The sequence below is a fragment of the Nomascus leucogenys genome, chromosome 15 (genome assembly GCF_006542625.1).
Source record: "Nomascus leucogenys isolate Asia chromosome 15, Asia_NLE_v1, whole genome shotgun sequence".
Lineage (NCBI taxonomy): Eukaryota > Metazoa > Chordata > Mammalia > Primates > Hylobatidae > Nomascus > Nomascus leucogenys.
This window is the reverse complement of record NC_044395.1, coordinates 63,797,494-63,817,855: the sequence shown is the minus strand read 5'-3', so window position 1 is coordinate 63,817,855 and position 20,362 is coordinate 63,797,494. Positions and strand designations below refer to the sequence as shown.

Sequence of the window (20,362 nt, the reverse complement as noted above, 5' to 3'; positions counted from 1 at the left end):
TCAGTATGATACTCATTGTGGGTCTGTTATACATGGCTTTTATTGTATTGAGACATGTTCCCTCTATACCCAGTTTATTGAGGGGTTTTGTCATAAGGGGAGGTTAAATTTTATCAAATGCTTTTTCAGTATCAATTGAAATGATCATACAGTTTTTGCCCTTCACACAGAGTGATTTGTGTATGTTGAACCATCCTTGCATTCTTGGGACACATTCCACTTGGTCATAATGAATAATCTTTTTAAGCATTGTTGAATTCAGTTTGCTAGTATTTTGTTGAGGATTTTTGCATTAATGTTCATCAGGGGTACTGGCTTGTAGTTTTTATTTTTTGATGGGTCTTTGTCTGATTTTGGTATCAGGGTAATGCTGGCCTCAGAGAATGAGATGGGAAGTATTCCCTCCTCCTCTATTTTTTGGAATTGTTTGAGTAAAATTGGTATTAGTTATTCTTTAAATGTTTGGTAAAATTCAGCAGCAAAGCCACCGAGTCCCAGGCTTTTCGTTGCTGAGAGACTTTCTATTACAGCTTTGATCTTGTTACTTGTTTCTTCATCTCTTCAGGTTTTGAATTTCTTCATGGCTCAATCTTGGTAAGTGTATTAGTCCATTCTCACATTGCTATAATGAACTACCTGAGACTGGGTAATTTATAAAGAGAAAAGCAGTTTAACTGACCCATGGTTCTGCAGGCTGTACAGGAAGCATGGCTGGGGAGGCTTCTGGAAACTTACAATCATGGCAGAAGGCAAAGGGGAAGCAGCTTTGTCTTACATGGCAGGAGCAGGAGGAAAAGAGAGAAGGGGGAGGTGCTACACACTTTTAAACAACCACATCTCATGAGGACTCACTCACTACCAAGAGAACAGCAAGGGGGAAGTCCACCCCCGTGATTTAATTACCTCCCACTGGCCCCTCCTCCAACATTGGGGATTATTATAATTTGATGAGATTTGGGTGGGGACACAAATCCAAACCATATTGATAGGTTTTATGCATCTAGGAATTTATCCTTTTTTTTTTTTTTTTTTTTGAGACAGAGTCTCAGTCTGTTGCCCAGGATGAAGTGCAGTGGTGCAATCCTGGCTCACTGCAACCCCTGCCTCCCAGGTTCAAATGATTCTCACACCTCAGCCTCCCAAGCAGTTGGGATTTCAGGCATGTGCCACTTTTACACTTGGATAATTTTTGTATTTTTAGTAGAGACAGGGTTTCGCCATGTTGGCCAGGCGGATCTCGAACTCCTGGCCTCAAGTGATCCACCCACCTTGGCCTCCCAAAGTGCTGTGATTACATCTGTGAGCCATCACACCCAGCCCTATTTATCCATTTCTTCTGGGTTTTCCAATTTATTGGCATATATTGTTCATAGTAGCCTCTAATGGTCCTTTGAATTTCTGTGGTATTGGTTGTAATGTCTCCTTTTTCACTTCTGATTTTATTTATTTGGTTATTCTCTCTTTTTTTCCTCACTAGTCTGGCTAAAGGTTTGCTGATTTTCAACAGTCAAGCCAAGAGCCAAATTACGAAAGGACTCCCTTTCACAACAGACATACAAAAAAACAAAAAACAAAAAACAAAAAACCTAGAAATACAGCTAATAAGGGAATTGAAGGACCTCTAAAAGGATAACTACAAATAACTGCTGCTCAAATAAATTAGAGATGATACAAACAAATGAAAAAACATACTATGCTCATGGACAGGAAGAATCAATATCATAAAAATGGCCATACTGCCTTAAGCTATTTATTTATTTATTTATTTATTTATTTATTTATTTATTTCAGAAGGAGTCTCACTGTTGCCCAGGTTAGAGTGCAGTGGCGTAATCTCAGCTCGCTGCAACCTGCGCTTCCTGGGTTCAAGTGATTCTCCTGCCTCAGCCTCCCGAGTATCTGGGACTACAGGCATGTGCCACCACGCCTGGCTAATTTTTGTATTTTTAGTGGAGATGGGGTTTCACCATGTTGGCCAGGCTGGTCTTGAACTCCTGACCTCAAGTGATCTGCCCACCGTGGCCTCCCAAAGTGCTGGGATTACAGGTGTGAGTCAGGTGCCCAGCCTACCCTAAGCAATTTATAGATTCAATGCTATTCCCATTAAACTACCATTGACATTCTTTGCAGTACTAGAAAAACTATTTTAAAATTCATATGAAACCAAAAGAGTCTGAACAGACAAGGCAATCCTAAGCAAAAAGAACAAAGCTAGAGGCATCACGCTACCCAACTTCAAACTATACCACAGGGCCACAGCAACCAAACAGCATGGTACTAGTACAAGAACAGACACATAGACCAATGAAACAATAGAGAACCCAGAAATAAGACTGCACACCTAAAACCACCTGATCTTCAACAAACCTGACAAAAAGCAATGGGGAAAGGATTCCCTATTTAATAAATGGTGCTGGGATAACTGGCTAGCCATATGTAGAAAATTGAAATTGGACCCCTTCCTTACACCACATACAAAAGTCAATTCAAGATGGACTAAAGACTTAAATGTAAAACCCAAAACTATAAAAACCCTAGAGGAAAACCTGGGTAATACCATTCAGGATATAGGCATGGGCAAAGATTTCATGATGAAGATGCCAAAAGCAATTGGAACAAAAGCAAAAACTGACAAATGGGATCTAATAAAACTTAAGAGCTTCTGCATAGCAAAATAAACTATCAACAGAGTATAAAGGCATCCTACAGAATGGGGATTTTTTTTTTTTTTTTTTTTTTGCAAACTAAGCATCTGACAAAGGTCTAATACCCAGCATCTATAAGGAACTTAAACAAGTTTACAAGAAAAAAACAAACAACTTCATTCAAAAGTGGGCAAACGACATGAACAGACACTTTTGAAAATAAGACATACATGCGGCCAGCAATCATATGAAAAAAACTCAACATCACTGATCATTACAGAAATGCAAATCAAAACCACAATGAGATACCATCTCACACCAATAAGAATGGTTATCAATAAAAAATTAAAAAACAACGGATGCTGGCAAGGTTGTGGAGAAAAAGGAACACTTTTACACTGTTGGTAGGAGTGTAAATTAGTTCAACCATAGTGGAAGACAGGGTGGCAATTCCTCAAAGACCTAGAGACAGAAAAACCATTTGACCCAGCAATCCCATTACTGAGTATTTCCCCAAAGGAATATACATTGTTCTATTATAAAGACATATGCCTGCTTATGTTCACTGCAGCACCATTCACAATAGTAGAGACATGGAATAAACCTAAATGCCCACCAATGATAGACTGGATATAGAAAATGTGGTACATGGCCGGGCTTGGTGGCTCATGCCTGTAATCCCAGCACTTTGGCCAAGGTGGGTGGATCACCTGAGGTCAAGAGTTCAAAACCAGCCTGGCCAACAAGGCAAAACCCCATTTCTACAAAAATACAAAAATTAGCTGGGTGCGGTGGTGGGCGCCTATAATCCCAGCTACTTGGGAGGCTGAGGCAGGAGAATCGCTTGAACCTGGGAGGCAGAGGTTGCAGTGAGCCGAGATCATGCCATTGCACTCCAGCCTGGGTGAAAGAGCAAGACTCTGCCTCAAAAACAAAAAACAAAAAGAAAAGAAAAGAAAATGTGGTACATTTACACCACAGAACACTATGCAGCCATAAAAAAGAATGAGGTCACGTCCTTTGCAGGAACGTGAATGGAGCTGGAGGCCACTATCCTTAGCAAACTAATGTAGGAACAGAAAAGCAAATACCACATGTTCTCATTTATAAGTGGGAGCTAAATTACGAGAACACATGGGAACAATGCACACTGGGGCCTACCAGAGGGTAGAGGGTGGAGGGTGGGAGGAGGGAGAGAATCAGGAAAAATAACTAATGGGTACTAGGCTTAATACGTGGGTGATAAAATAATGTGTACCAAACCCTCCATGACACAAATTTACCTACGTAATCTGCACATCCTGCACATGTACCCCTGAAATTAAAATTAAAGGGAAAAAAAAAGGTTTATCAATTTTGTTAATCTTTTTAAAAAAGTAGCTTTTCATTTCATTGACCTTTTGGTACACAACCTTTTTTTTTTTTTTTTTTTTTTTTAAAGAGACAGGGTCTTGCTCTGTCGCCCAGGCTAGAGTATAGTAGTAGCATGATCACAGCCTGCTGCAACCTCCAATTCCCGGGCTCAAGTAATTCTCCCACCTGGGCCTCCCGAGTAGCTGGGACAACAGGTATGCACCACCATGCCAGGCTAATTTTTAAAATTTTTTTTGTAGAGATAGGGTCTTGCTATGTTGCCTAGGCTGCTCTTGAACTCCTTAGCTCAAGCAATCCCCCCACCTTGGCCTTCCAAAGTATTGGGATTACAAGTGTGAGCCACTGTGCCCAGCCTCCTTTGTTCACTTTTAAATTGAGCTGTCTCTGATGTTGAGTTGTAAGAGTTCTTTGTATATTCTGAATATGAAATTTTTATCAGATATGTGATGTGCAAATATATTCTCTCATCATTTGGGTTGATTTCACATTCTTAATAATGTCCTTTGATTCACAAAAGCTTTTAATTTGATACAGTCTAATTATCTATGTTTTCTTTTGTTACTTGTGCTTTCAATGTCAAATCTGAGAATGCACTGCCAAATCAAGGTCATAAAGATCTACCTCTGTTTTCTCTTATAAGTTAGATCATTGATCCATTTTGAGTTAATTTTGTGAGGTAAGGGTTCACAACTTCATTGAACTTCTTTTTTTTTTTTTTTTTTTTGAAGCGGAGTCTTGCTCTGTCGCCCAGGCTGGAGTGCAGTGGTACAATCTCAGCTCACTGCAACCTCCACCTTTCGGGTTCAAGCGATTCTCCTGCCTCAGCCTCCCAAGCAGCTGGGACTACAGGCGCCCACCACCATGCCCAGCCAATTTTTGTATTTTTAGTAGAGACGGGGTTTCACCATATTGGCCAGGCTGGTCTCGAACTCCTGATCTCATGATCCACCCATCTCAGCCTCTCAAAGTGTTGGGATTACAGGCGTGAGCCACCACGCCCGGCTTGAACTTCATTCTTTTGCATGTGGCTACCCAGCTGTCCCAAAACCTTTTTCTGAAGAGAATATTCTTTCTCTATTGAATAGTCATGGCACCTTTGTTGCAAATCAATTGACCATAGATGTTCAGGTTTATTTCTGAACTCTCAATTCTACTTCATTGGTCTATATGTCTATACTTATGTCCATACCACGCTATCTTTACTACTGTAACTTTATAGTAAGTTATGAAATTGGGAAGTGTGAGTCCTCCAACTTTATTTTTTCTTTTCAATATTGTTTAAACTATTCATGGTCCCTTGCAGTTCCATATTAATTCGAAGACTGGGCCGGGTGCAGTGGCTCACACCTGTAATCCCAGCACTTTGGGAGGCCAAGGCGGGCAGATCATTTGACGTCAGGAGTTCAAGACCAGCCTGGCTAACATGACGAAACCCCATCTTGAATAAAAATACAAACAAATTAGCCAGGCGTGGTGGCATATGCCTGTAATTCTAGCTACTTGGGAGGCTGAGGCAGGAGAATCGCTTGAACCTGGGAGATGGAGGTTGCAGTGAGCTGAGCTCATTCCACTGCACTCTAGCCTGGGTGACAGAGTGAGACCTTATCTCAAATTAAAAAAAAAAAAAAAATTGAGGACTGGCTTTTCCATTTCTGCAAAAAAGGCCATTGGAATTTTGATAGGGACTACATTGAATCTGTGGATCACTTTGGGGAATATTACAATATTAGCAACATGAAATTTCCCAATCCATGAACATTTATTATATGCATTTATTTATGTCTTTTATTTCTTTCAGCAATGTTTTATAGTTTTCAGTGTACAGGCCTTTAACTCCTTTGGTTAAATTTATTCCTAGACAGTTTATTCTCTGAATATTATTGTAGTTGGAATTATTTTCTTAACCTTCTTTTTGGATCATTCATTGATGGAATATAGAGATGCAACAGATTTTTGTGTTTTTATCTTATATGTTGCTAAATGTATTAGCTCTATTAGTTTTTTTTAATGGGTTCTCTGAGAGTTTATAAATATAATCATGTCATCTGCAAAGAGAGGTAATTTTAATTCTTCTTTTTCAATTTGGATGCCTTTTATTTCTTTTTCTTACTGAATTGCTCTGGCTAGGACTTCCAGTACAATGATTAATAGCAGTGGTGAAAATGGGTATCCTTGTTTTGTTCCTGATATTAGCAGAGGAAGCTTTCAGTCTTTCATTATTGAATACGATATTGGTTGTGGGGTTTTCACAAATGCTATTATGTTATGTAAGTTCCCTTCTATTCTAATTTGCTGAGTGTTTATCACAGAAAAGTACTGAATTTTGTCAAATCTTTTTCTGTGTCTATTGAAATGATCATCAAGTTTTTTCCTTCCTTTTATCTACTTTTTTTGGTTAGACTTCAAGGTATTAAGAACAGTAACACTAGACAATTTAATTTTCAAATAAATGTAGAATAACATTGTTATTTTCTGAATTCTTTTCTTTAAATTTATTTTTCTGAATTCTTAAATGAACTTTGTTATTAATTGGTAGGCGTTTCCTTATGGAGACAAAAAGCAAGCACACACAAACAAATTATAAAGGCCAGTAGAGCTATCTTTGGAGTTACTATCCCAGAGAAAACACCTATGACAACATCTGCTTCAGTTACATATACAAAGCATTTCATAAAATATTAAGAAGAAAAGCAAGCTTCATAAATAATTAAAGTTTAACAAAAGCTCCTAGGGCCATCTGTTTCCATTTAGGGGATGAATGATACAGAAAGCACTTTAACATTTACAGTATGTTGGATGAATTACCACCAAAATATCTTTGGGGATATGTCATATTTTGAACAAGGTAATAATAATATAAAATAAAATAAATCTAAAAAGTGTCAAACTTCCCTTTAGGTTGCTTTCAGCAGCATAGCAAGAGCAGCATAACAAGCTCTTCATAACAGAAAAACACATGGCATAAAACTTGTAGGCCTCTTCTGGTACTTGGAACAAAAGGGCACTACATTATTCTTATTAAATTTTTATTCCTACCACTTTCAATTTAAATGTAAGAGCATCTCATTTATTCCTCATTTCTGGGGAGCGAGATACTTATATGAGTGAATGCAGAAAATGAAAGCTTATCTCTTTATGTGTTCAAACTAGTTCATAAATTCTTAATTCATTTTCTATTAAAATAATACAAGCTAAACAGAATATAGTAGAAGATCATGGAAAGCACTATGTGTGCGTGTGTAACCTCAGGCCAAGCCACATAAACTTCTGAGTCCAATTCCCTCCATATAAAATGAACACGGTAATGGCAACCTCATGGGATTCAAGATATATCCCATGCTAAAAGTCTTAAGAAATTGTTAAGTGTGTGTAAAATATTAGCTATCTGTTACGACTATAACGTTTCCTGTTTTATAAACTAAAGGTAGTGTATCCAGTCCAACTTATTCTTGGAAAAAAACATTTCAAAGAATTTTGCTAGAAGATAACCTCTCTGATAAAATTAGAATAAACGTAATTGGATTAAAAATACAATTTATAATAAAATTAGAAATAAAAATGTTGCCCTACCACATATTCCAACTGAATGGAAACTGCAAAACTCATTTCTAAATAATCATGGGTTAATAAGGAGAAAAAAATAGAAATAATAACAAAAGCCCTACATATCACAGAATGCAGTTCAAGCGGAAAGACACTTTTTTTAAAGCTTTAAACAAATTTACTTAAAAACAAGAAAGACTGAAAATACAGGATTTAATAGAAAAAGAAGCTTGAGGAAGAACAATAACATAAACTGTAAGAAAGTAGAAATAATGAATATAAAGGCAAAAATTAAGGAAATAGAAACAACACTGAGAAGCAGAATAAAGGTCATTTTATCTGGTTCTTGGCAAAGATTAATAAAATAGACTGGCAAGTCTGGTCAAAATAAGACAGAGGGCACACACAATATTAAAAACAAAAACAGAGACAATTCTAGAAGCAAACAAGTTTATGACATCAAATCTGATAAATGAAATGGACAATTGTCCAGGAAAATGTAAGTTACCCAAATATACTGAAAAAGAAACAGAAAATCTAAATGCACAAATAAACATAAAAAATTTGATCACAGCTGGGCATGGTGGCTCATGCCTGTAATCCCAGCACTTTGGGAGGCAAGGCGGGTGGACCACATGAGGCCAGGACTTCAAGACCAGCCTGACCAACATGTTGAAACCTTGTCTCTACTAAAAATAACAACAACAACAACAAAATTGTTCACTAGTCAAAAATCAACCACTTCATAGAAGGAACAAAGATAAGATTTTTTTCATAGACTTTTCCCCCAACATTCTTTTCTGAAAAATTCAAATATATATACATTAAAATCAAACAAATTATACAGTAAATACTTATATACATACTATATAGATTCCTCAATTAACGTTTTACTACATTTTCCTTTTCTCTTAGATTTTGGGGGGTGACAATACAGGAAAACAGACATATGACAGGACTTCAAAGCACCAGGCTAGTGATTTTTGTATTTCCGTATCAACCTAGCATTTTTAACACTTTTCTAAACACAGAATTGAGAGCTCTGGTACAGTGAAAACAAGAATATATACACAAGAGGCATTCAGAATGAAGAGTCTGTACTTTTCTTTCCTGTCTTTGGACACTGTCATGTGAAAATGGATATCCTGATCCCTCTCCTAAAAGTATTAGCCAGTTCTCACTCTCCCTGACAAAAAAAAAAAAAAAAAAAAAAAAAAAAGAATTGAACTGGATCTTTTAAAGTAGCAGTTATGAAATGCATATTTTTTAAAAATGCATTCCTTTAGTCAGGAAACATTTATTGTACATTTAATTTATCAGATAAAAAACATTTACTAACCACAGTAACAATTTATCTTCCAAAGGATAGTTTCACGACTGCAAAACATTTTAATCTATCAAATCTTGAAGAAAAGTCATTACATTTATTTTCTCTGCATACAATGTGACATGTCAGCAAATCTGATGGATCTCAACACTTTTAAATGAAAAGACTGCTATCAAAGAATGACAGCATATAGATAGTAGGGCTTAATTTGAAAAAAACCCCAAGACACTGTTGTTTTTATATCAATTATAAAACGCTCCTTTTCCCCTTGTGCTCTTTTAATACTCTTTGTACTGACACGACCTGTTGTTTCCCCCATGTGAGCAGAGTGCATTTAAACTTTGAGTAGAATATAAAACTGTTTAAACCCTTCTCAAAGGCAATGCACATGGCAATGGGCCAATGTTCTAAGCTACCTTGTATCAGCACCTCTCTTTTTGCCCTTGGTGCCATCTTCAGCTCATCAACAAGGAGAACAGAATCTCCTCCAACTTTGTTAGAAGGAATGCTGTTACCAGGAAATTTGTCCATTAATGCGTTCTTCTACTATCACTGGTACCTTCATTTTCTTTGTATGCAGAAATACTTTAGCTTCTAAGTTGGATAACACTACACGTTGCACTAAAGGTAACTTACCTTGCTGGAGTTTTCTAATAAAAACTGGAATGTGTTCTGGACAGCTTGGCATGTTTCTAGCTCAGTCCGGCTGAAGGCTATTAAATAATCCTTGAGATGATCATACACATTCCCATCAAGAGCCTGTAATAGAGGAGGAAATAAAGAAAAAAAAATTACAGTAAAGCCTTGACATATGATATCTTCTGCCTAACAGAAAAGTAGGTATGTTCAGTTTAAAATTTATTATTAATAATAAATGGACAAAAGATACAGATTGTAAGTAAATATGAACAGTTAACAATCACTTGAAAAATGTTGAATCTCTCTAATAAACAGGAACTAAAAGAGGTAAGATCCAATATTGGTAAAGCTGTGGGAAAACAGGACACAACTTAGAGACAAAATGCGTGGGTTCTGATCTTTGCTCATCTGGTTAGGTGTAGGAGTTAAGTGAAATAATAAATGCGAAAGGATGCAGGTGCAGTGCCTGGAAAAGAGTAGACACTCTATAATAATCTCCTCCATTTTCCCCCAATCCATTATTGGTAGGATTATACATTGGTATATGTATATTTACTAAACAGCAGTGACAGAAAAAACACAATAGAAATATTAAAAAAAGAAAAGTGACTCAGAGATACTGCTTTGGGGAAGAAAACCCAGTGTAATATCTATGAAGGGCTGGAAACATTCTTATTTCCTTAAACATTTGTAACAGGAATCTTTGAAATAAAAAAAAAGGAGAGAAAATCACTGAACATTTGAGGAATGATTAAGCTATGATGTGTACTGTCACCAAAATAAAAGCTGTGGAAACTGTATAGATGAAAAGTATGTATCAAATAATTTTAGTTTAAAAAACAGAATATACATATGACATACACACTAGCAATAACTATGGAAAAATATAATAATAATTAATAATAATCAAGGTTCTGAAGTCTTGCCAATCGGTAGAGGTAAAAATTGAGGTAAAATTCACCCAATATAAGTCACCATTTTAATAATTGTAAAGTGTACAACTCAGTGGCTTTTAGTACACTGACAAAGTTGTTTAACAATTTCCATTATCTAATTCCAGAACATTTCCACCACTTCTCCAAAAACACTGTACCTGTTAAGTGGTCGTTCTCCATCCCTTCCTTCCTCCAGCCCCTGGCAACCACTAGTCTGCTTTCTACCTCTATGGATTTGCCTCCTCTGGATATTTCATATAAATCAAATCATATAATATATGACTTTTGGTGCCTGGCTTCTGTTGCTCAGCATAGTATTTTCAAGGTTTGTTGATTTATCAGTACTTCATTCCTTTTTACAGCTTAATAATATTCAGTTGTACCACATTTTGTTTATTAATCAGGTGATATAAATTTGCCTTTTCCCCATTTTTTGACTATTATAAATAATGCTGCAAAGTTAAATAAATAAATAAATAAATAAATAATGCTGCCATGAACATTTGTGTACAAGGTTTTGTTTGAGCACCTGTTTCCATTTCTCTTGGGAATATACCCAGGAATGGAATTGCTGGGTCATATGATAACTCTATGTTTAATTTTGAGGAACTGTCAAACTGTTTTCCAGTGACTGCAACATTTTACCTTTCTACTAGCAATGTATGAGGGTTCAAATTCTCCACACCCTTGCCAACACTTATTCTTTTGTATTTTGGTATTTTTTTTTAATTATGAAAGCCATATTAGTGATTAGGAATGGTATATTTTTGTAGTTTTGATTTGCATTTCTCTAATGACTAACTATGTTGACCAACTTTTCATGTGCTTATTGGCCATTTGTATATCTTCTTTGGTGAAAAGCCTATTCAAGTCCTTAACTCATTTTTAAATTAGGTTGTCAGGCTGGGTGCGGTGGGTCACGCCTGTAATCCCAGCACTTTGAGAGGCCGAGGTGGGCGGAACACAAGATCAGGAGTTCGAGACCAGCCTGGCCAAAATGGTGAAACCCCGTTTCTACTAAAAATACAAAAATCAGCTGGTGTAGTGGCATGTGCCTGTAATCCCAGCTACTTGGGAGGCTGAGGCAGGAGAACTGCTTGTACCCGGGAGGTGAAGGTTGCAGTGAGCCGAGTTTGTGCTATTGAAATACAGCTCTGGGTGACAGAGCAAGACTCAGTCTCAGAAAATAAACAAACAAACAAACAAATAAACAAATAAACAAATAAGGTTGTCCTTTTGTTGTTGGGTTGCAAGAATCCTTTATATATTCTGGATACTAGATTTTTTACAACATGTATGATTTGCGAATATTTTCTCCCATTTTGTGGGTTGTCTTTTCACTTTCTTGAAAGTTTCTTTTGATCCACAAAAGTTTTACTTTTTTAAAAAAAGAGATAAGGTCTTGTCTTGTTCCCCAGGCTGGACTCAAACTTCTGGGCTCCAGTAATCCGCCTGTCTCAGCCTCCCAAATAGCTGGGACCACAGGCACTCACCACTGCATCCGGCTTACAAGTTTTAAATTTTGATGCAGTCTAACTTAGCTATTTTTCTTTCTTTTTTTTTTTTTTTTTTTTTTTTGAGACAGAGTCTTGCTCTATTGCCCAGGCTGGAGTGCAGTGGTGCGATCTCGGCTCACTGCAAGCTCTGCCTCCCAGGTTCACGCCATTCTCCTGCCGCAGTCTCCCGAATAGCTGGGACTACAGGTGCCCGCCACCACACCCGGCTAATTTTTTTTTTTTTTTTTTGTATTTTCAGTAGAGACGGGGTTTCACCGTGTTAACCAGGATGGTCTCGATCTCCTGACCTCGTGATCCGCCCACCTTGGCCTCCCAAAGTGCTGGGATTACAGACATGAGCCACCACACCCCACCCAGCTATATTTCTTTTGTTGCTTTTGTGTTGGTACTATATCTAAGAATCCTCAATGGAAGTCTTCCATTGTATCTTATGTTTGGCTGTTCCATTAAACTTTTACTATAATTTTTTTTTTAATTATTAAATTCTGTCCCAAAAGCACTGAGTAATAAAGCTGCACCTTCTATAGTGTTTACACCACTAGATGACACCATTGAGCACTTCAAATTTAGGCACAGCAAATATTTTTACTATGATTTCCATGTAATTATGTAACATCACCAGAGATACTACTGGTGTTAAGTCTGAATAAATTTCCTGAATCAGGATATACTTTTCCTGAACTTGTTTAGAAAAAGAAACATATAACATCTTCTGATGTAAGGTTTCTACCTTAGAAATGGTCTTGGTGGACAATCATAACATGATTACGTTTTGGCAGGAAACCAATGGAGTATTTTGAGTTCAGCAAATGGTAACACAGGCATCATGAGCTCAAAAAAAAATAAGGCATGGATTTTAAGGTGAACCAAATACCGACACAGTTTCTATTATCTCAGTACAATATAAACAGTACCCACTGTGCCTGGGCTCTGTGCTAGCTGTATGGGTGCGAGTGAGAGGGAGGAGAAAAGTTGAAAAAAAGAAAATCAAAGTTCTGCTGGTACTTCTGTTTTTGACCTTACTATAACCAGGATCATTTCTGATTATAGATATTTCTCACTAAAGGCATTGTACTTTTAATTTTGATAGAAGTATATCACAAATCAGGAATCATACATTCACTCAGCTACTTAAATCCTACTTTAAAAATTCTAGCTGGGTACAGTGACTTGTGCCTATGATCTCAGCTACTTGGGAGGCTGAGGTAGGAAGACTGTTTGAGCCCAGGAGTTTGAATCTGCAGTGATCAATGATCGTGCCACTGCACTCCAGCCTGGGCAACAGAGCGAGACCCTATCTTTAAAATAAACAAACAAACAAATACATTTCTAAACACTTTATAAAGACATTCAAGAAGTAATTTGTTGCTACAGTATATTTCACTTCAACAATAAAGCATATATTATCTCATCATGAGATAATAACTGACGCATGTATCCCAGGGTCCACCAGTAGACACGATTTCGAAATGGCTGCCACAGCCTTACCAAAGGGATGGCAGTGGCTGCTGCCATCATGCTGGCTAGAGCAGGGAAACATTGCTGGGGTTGCACACTCCATGGAGCCAGTGGCTCCAGAGCCCTGCCCCTTCTGAGTTGGGACGGGAGCTCCCCAAGTACCACTGCAGTCGCTCAAACTGCACCTGCAGACCCTGGCCTCCTGGTCTACAGAGCAGGCAGGAGCCCCACCCTCCTAGGAGGGGCTACAGCTGCCCAAACTGCAGCTGTGGATCCGAGCTTCCCTGTGCTCCTGGGGGAGGGCCTGGAAGGGCCCCCTGCCCCTGTCCCTGCTGGCCTGGGGATATCTGTTCCCGCTGCCTGGCCTCTCTCTTCTCCTGGAGCCCACTCTGATTAGCGGGGTTGGGGCTGAGCCCCAGGGCCTTGAATAGCAACGAGAGGCAGAGTCCTGGGCAGAAGAGGGTGGGTTCCCAGTAAGGCCCCACCTTCAGGCCAGGGAGGGCCTGAAGACTGGGGGCTGGACTGCCAGTCCAGCAGACCAGAGTGGGGACTGGTGGTGCCTCTTCTGGGTCTTCCCATGGCTGCCCATAGACCAATCCGCACACACTTCTTCCATTCTGAGGTCCACAAAAGCCCTGGGCTCAGCCAGAGCAGGGCAGAAGATGGCCAGAGGAGGAAGAGGGCAGAGAGAGGATGGGATGACCATTCGCAGAGAGGAATATTCTCTCTGCTAATAGCTGGAGACAACGGGACGGCCAGCTGCAGAGAGGAGTACTCTCTTCACTGAGAACTGCAGAGACAATTTGCCAGCAGAGAGGGTAGCTTCAGAGACCTGCAGAGACATCCCAATGACTTGCCTGTGGACAAAAGCCACCCTCTCCAGGGCCTCCTCTCTGCTGAGAGCTGAACACTCCAAGGGACAATATGCCTACAGAGAGGAGCTACCCACTCCTCTGAGCTGTTTTAACAGTAAATAAAACTCTTCTTTACCCTTCACTTGTCTGCCTACCACATACTTCCAGGACACAGGACAAGAACTCGGGCAAAGGCACCATGGCCACAGAGGTTTCTAGGCAGAAAAACTGGCACCCCAGAGATCCCATAACAAAAGGAGGTTGATTAGAAATACTGAACTTTTGTTGATAGTTTTGAATTTAGATGTAGAAGCATCTTTCTTCACTTAAGTTGGAAGAATGTCAACCAGAATTATACAGATGTGCATTATTTAACATAAAAGAGTTAAAAAAATGGCAACTTGGTGCACTAGTAGTACCTAACTACTTACATGAAAAGGATTTACTCCCAACAGGGATTTGAACCATTCTTTTTAAAAAGGCACATCCCTACTTCATAGTAATAAATCCTAGTTTTTACTGTCTTAACAGTTCACAAGCACAAAACAAATGTATTTCAGTCCTGCCCTCTCTTCTTTTCTGGGTAGGCAAAAAACCCTGTAAGCCTTTAAGGGTAAGGACGATCCTTCAGATACGAGCTGCCTTCCCTTTTCTAAGGTCTAACTAAACCAGATGTTCTCAACTTTAAGTATGCCTGAGAATCACTGCAGAGCTTATAAAAACAGATTGTTTCAGGGCAGTGAGGCTATTCTGTATGATACTACAGTGGTGGATACATATCATTATACATTTGTCTAAACTGAGAATGTACAATACAAAGAATGAACCCTAATGTAAACTATGAATTTGGGGTGATGATGATGGTGTCAGTGTAGATTCATCAATTGCAACAAATGTGCCACTCTGATGGGGGATGTTGATAGTGGGAGGAATTGTATGTAGGGGAAACGAGTGTAAGGGAAATCTCTGTACCTTCTGTTCAATTTTGCTGTGGAACTAAAACTGCTCTAAATAATAAAGTCTGCTTAAAAAAACAGTAACACAAATTGCTGGGCCCCACCCAGAGTCTCTGATTCAGCAGTCTGAAGACGGGCCCTAAGAGTCTGCATTTTCTAACAACTTGCCACTGGCCTGGGACCATACTTTGAAAACTACTGGACTGCACAGTTACTTTAGCTGACTAGGTTGAGCATTTATGTGGACTTAGATTCTGGTGACCCTCTGGAAGGAGAGTGGCTACAGGCAGAGAAGCCTACCATCCCGAATAGGGTCAAGAGCACCAATAGGTACTGTTATTGTAGATGGATCAGCAGCTGTTTTCAACCGGGAATCATGCTCTACTTCAGATGTGAGACAGGAACGAGCTTGAGCTCTGAAATCAGTTGGATGTGGGTTAGAATCCCAGAGCTTTTACTTACTTTATCATGTTGATGGTTTTCTCATTTATAATTAGGGAAAGTGGGAGTACTACATACTCAACAGGACATAGTGAAGATTAAATAAGGTAAAGGATGTGGTACAATGTTAAGTCTTTCTTGCCTTGCTTTAAAATCATCAATGCATTGGCCACATATTGATAATGGTTAAAGCTGGATAATGAGGGGTGTGGAGCCAAGATGGCTGAATAGGAACAGCTCCGGTATACAGCTCCCAGCCTGAGCGACACAGAAGATGGGTGATTTCTGCATTTCCGTTTGAGGTACCGGGTTCATCTCACTAGGGAGTGCCAAACAGTGGGTGCAGGACAGTTGTTGCAGCGCACTGTGCATGAGCCAAAGCAGGGCAAGGCATTGCCTCACTCGGGAAGCACAAGGGGTCAGGGAGTTCCCTTTCCTAGTCAAAGAAAGGGGTAACAGACGGCACCTGGAAAATCGGGTCAGTCCCACCCTAATACTGCGCTTTTCCAACGGGCCTGGAAAATGGCACACCAGGAGATTGTGTCCCGCACCTGGCTCAGAGGGTCCTATGCTCACGGAGTCTCACTGACTGCTAGCACAGCAGTCTGAGATCAAACTGCAAGGTGGCAGCGAGGCTGGGGGAGGGGCGCCCGCCATTGCCCAGGCTTGCTTAGGTAAACAAAGCAGCCAGGAAGCTCGAACTGGGTGGAGCCCACCACAGCTCAAGGAGGCCTGCCTGCCTCTGTAGGCTCCACCTCTGGGGGCAGGGCACAGACAAACAAAAAGTCAGCAGGAACCTCTGCAGACTTAAATGTCTCTGTCTGACTGACAGCTTTGAAGAGAGTAGTGGTTCTCCCAGCATGCAGCTGGAGATCTGAGAACGGACAGACTGCCTCCTAAAGTGGGTCCCTGACCCCCGAGCAGCCTAACTGGGAGGCACCCCCCAGTAGGGACAGACTGACACCTCACTCGGCCAGGTACTCCTCTGAGACAAAACTTCCAGAGGAACTATCAGACAGCTGAATTTCTGGTCTCACGAAAATCCGCTGTTCTGCAGCCACCGCTGCTGACACCCAGCCAAACAGGGTCTGGAGTGGACCTCTAGCAAACTCCAACAGACCTGCAGCTGAGGGTCCTGTCTGGTAGAAGGAAAACTAACAAACAGAAAAGACATCCACACCAAAAACCCATCTGTACATCACCATCATCAAAGACCAAAAGTAGATAAAACCACAAAGATGGGGAAAAAACAGAGCAGAAAAACTGGAAACTCTAAACATCAGAGCACCTCTCCTCCTCCAAAGGAACGCAGTTCCTCACCAGCAACGGAACAAAGCTGGACGGAGGATGACTTTGACGAGTTGAGAGAAGAAGGCTTCAGACGATCAAACTACTCCGAGCTATGGGAGGAAATTCAAAACAATAGCAAAGAAGTTAAAAACTTTGAAAAAAAATTAGACGAATGGATAACTAGAATAACCAATGGAGAGAAGGGCTTAAAGGAGCTGATGGAGCTGAAAGCCAAGTATTGAGAACTACGCCAAGATTGCAGAAGCCTCGGTAGCTGATGCGATCAACTGGAAGAAAGGGTATCACTGATGGAAGATGAAATGAATGAAATGAAGCGAGAAGGGAAGATTAGAGAAAAAAGAATAAAAAGAAATGAACAAAGCCTCCAAGAAATTTGGGACTATGTGAAAACACCAAACTTACGTCTGGTTGGTGTACCTGAAAATGATGGGGAGAATGGAACCAAGTTGGAAAACACTCTGCAAGATATTCTTCAGGAAAACTTCCCCAATCTAGCAAGGCAGGCCAACATTCAGATTCAGGAAATACAGAGAACGCCACAAAGATACCCCTCGAGAAGAGCAACTCCAAGACACATAATTGTCAGATTCACCAAAGTTGAAATGAAGGAAAAAATGTTAAGGGCAGCCAGACAGAAAGGTCAGGTTACCCACAAAGGGAAGCCCATCAGACTAACAGCTGATCTCTCGGCAGAAACTCTACAAGCCAGAAGAGAGTGGGGGCCGATATTCAACATTCTTAAAGAAAAGAATTTTCAACCCAGAATTTCATATCCAGCCAAACTAAGCTTCATAAGTGAAGGAGAAATAAAATACTTTACAGACCAGCAAATGCTGAGTGATTTTGTCACCACCAGGCCTGCCCTAAAAGAGCTCCTGAAGGAAGCACTAAACATGGAAAGGAACAACCGGTACCAGCCACTGCAAAAACATGCCAAATTGTAAAGACCATCGAGGCTAGGAAGAAACGGCATCAACTAACGAGCAAAACAACCAGCTAACATCATAATGACAGGACCAAATTCACACATAACAATATTAACGTTAAATGTAAATGGGCCAAATGCTCCAATTAAAAGACACAGACTGGCAAACTGGATAAGGAGTCAAGACCCATCAGTGTGCTGTATTCAGGAAACCCATCTCACGTGCAGAGACACACATAGACTCAAAATAAAGGGATGGAGGAAGATCTATCAAGCAAATGGAAAACAAAAAAAGGCAGGGGTTGCAATCCTAGTCTCTGATAAAATAGACTTTAAACCAACAAAGATCAAAAGAGACAAAGAAGGCCATTACATAATGGTAAAGGGATCAATTCAACAAGGAGAGCTAACTATCCTAAATATATATGCACCCAACACAGGAGCACCCAGATTCATAAAGCAAGTCCTGAGTGACCTACAAAGGGACTTAAACTCCCACACAATAATAATGGGAGATTTTAACACCCCACCGTCAACATTAGACAGATCAACGAGACAGAAAGTTAACAAGGATATCCAGGAATTGAACTCAGCTCTACACAAAGTGGACCTAATAGACATCTACAGAACTCTCCACCCCAAATCAACAGAATATACATTTTTTTCAGCACCACACCACACCTATTCCAAAATTGACCACATAGTTGGAAGTAAAGCTCTCCTCAGCAAATGTAAAAGAACAGAAATTATAACAAACTGTCTCTCAGACCACAGTGCAATCAAACTAGAACCCAGGATTAAGAAACTCACTCAAAACCACTCAACTACATGGAAACTGAACAACCTCCTCCAATGACTATTGGGTACATAATGAAATGAAGGCAGAAATAAAGATGTTCTTTGAAACCAACGAGAACAAAGACACAACATACCAGAATCTCTGGGGCACATTCAAAGCAGTGTGTAGAGGGAAATTTATAGCACTAAATGCCCACAAGAGAAAGCAGGAAAGATCCAAAATTGACACCCTAACATCACAATTAAAGGAACTAGAAAAGCAAGAGCAAACATATTCAAAAGCTAGCAGAAGGCTAGAAATAACTAAAATCAGAGCAGAACTGAAGGAAATAGAGACACAAAAAACCCTTCAAAAAATTAATGAATCCAGGAGCTGGTTTTTTGAAAAGATCCACAAAATTGATAGACTGCTAGCAAGACTAATAAAGAAGAAAAGAGAGAAGAATCAAATAGATGCAATAAAAAATGATAAAGGGGATATCACCACCGATCCCACAGAAATACAATCTACCATCAGAGAATACTACAAACACCTCTATGCAAATAAACTAGAAAATCTAGAAGAAATGGATAAATTCCTCGACAAATACACCCTCCCAAGACTAAACCAGGAAGAAGTTGAATCTCTGAATAGACCAATAACAGGCTCTGAAATTGTGGCAATAATCAATAGCTTACCAACCAAAAAGAGTCCAGGACCTGATGGATTCACAGCCGAATTCTACCAGAAGTACAAGGAAGAACTGGTACCATTCCTTCTGAAACTATTCCAATCGATACAAAAAGAGGGAATCCTCCCTAACACATTCTATGAGGCCAGCATCGTCCTGATAGCAAAGCCTGGCAGAGACATAACCAAAAAAGAGAATTTCAGACCAATATCCTTCATGAACATTGATGCAAAAATCCTCAATAAAATACTGGCAAACCGAATCCAGCAGCACATCAAAAAGCTTATGCACCATGATCAAGTGGGCTTCAACCCTGGGATGCAAGGCTGGTTCAACATATGCAAATCAATAAATGTAATCCAGCATATAAACAGAACCAAAGACAAAAACCACATGATTATCTCAACAGATGCAGAAAAGGCCTTTGACAAAATTCAACAACCCTTCATGCTAAAAACTCTCAATAAATTAGGTATTGATGGGACGTATCTCAAAATAATAAGAGCTATCTATGACAAACCCACAGCCAATATCATACTGAATGGGCAAAAACTGGAAGCATTCCCTTTGAAAACTGGCACAAGACAGGGATGCCCTCTCTCACCACTCCTATTCAACATAGTGTTGGAAGTTCTGGCCAGGGCAATCAGGCAGGAGAAGGAAATAAAGGGTATTCAATTAGGAAAAGAGGAAGTCAAATTGTCCCTGTTTGCAGATGACATGATTGTATATCTAGAAAACTCCATCGTCTCAGCCCAAAATCTCCTTAAGCTGATTAGCAACTTCAGCAAAGTCTCAGGATACAAAATCAATGTACAAAAATCACAAGCATTCTTGTACACCAATCACAGACAGAGAGCCAAATCATGAGTGAACTCCCATTCACAATTGCTTCAAAGAGAATAAAATACCTAGGAATCCAACTTACAAGAGATGTGAAGGACTTCTTCAAGGAGAACTATAAACCA

General features: G+C 39.6%; 1 protein-coding gene across 4 annotated transcripts in view; it reads right to left on the bottom strand.

The window, feature by feature from the left end:
- The window catches only part of FCHSD2 (FCH and double SH3 domains 2), a 335,209-nt gene that overhangs the window by 83,087 nt on the left and 231,760 nt on the right, over nucleotides 1–20,362 (bottom strand). For all 4 annotated transcript variants that reach the window (XM_030829076.1, XM_030829079.1, XM_030829077.1 and 1 more), the window contains exon 9: nucleotides 9,526–9,648. In XM_030829076.1, coding sequence (XP_030684936.1) covers nucleotides 9,526–9,648 — 123 coding nt within the window. The remainder of the gene's footprint in view (nucleotides 1–9,525; nucleotides 9,649–20,362) is intronic.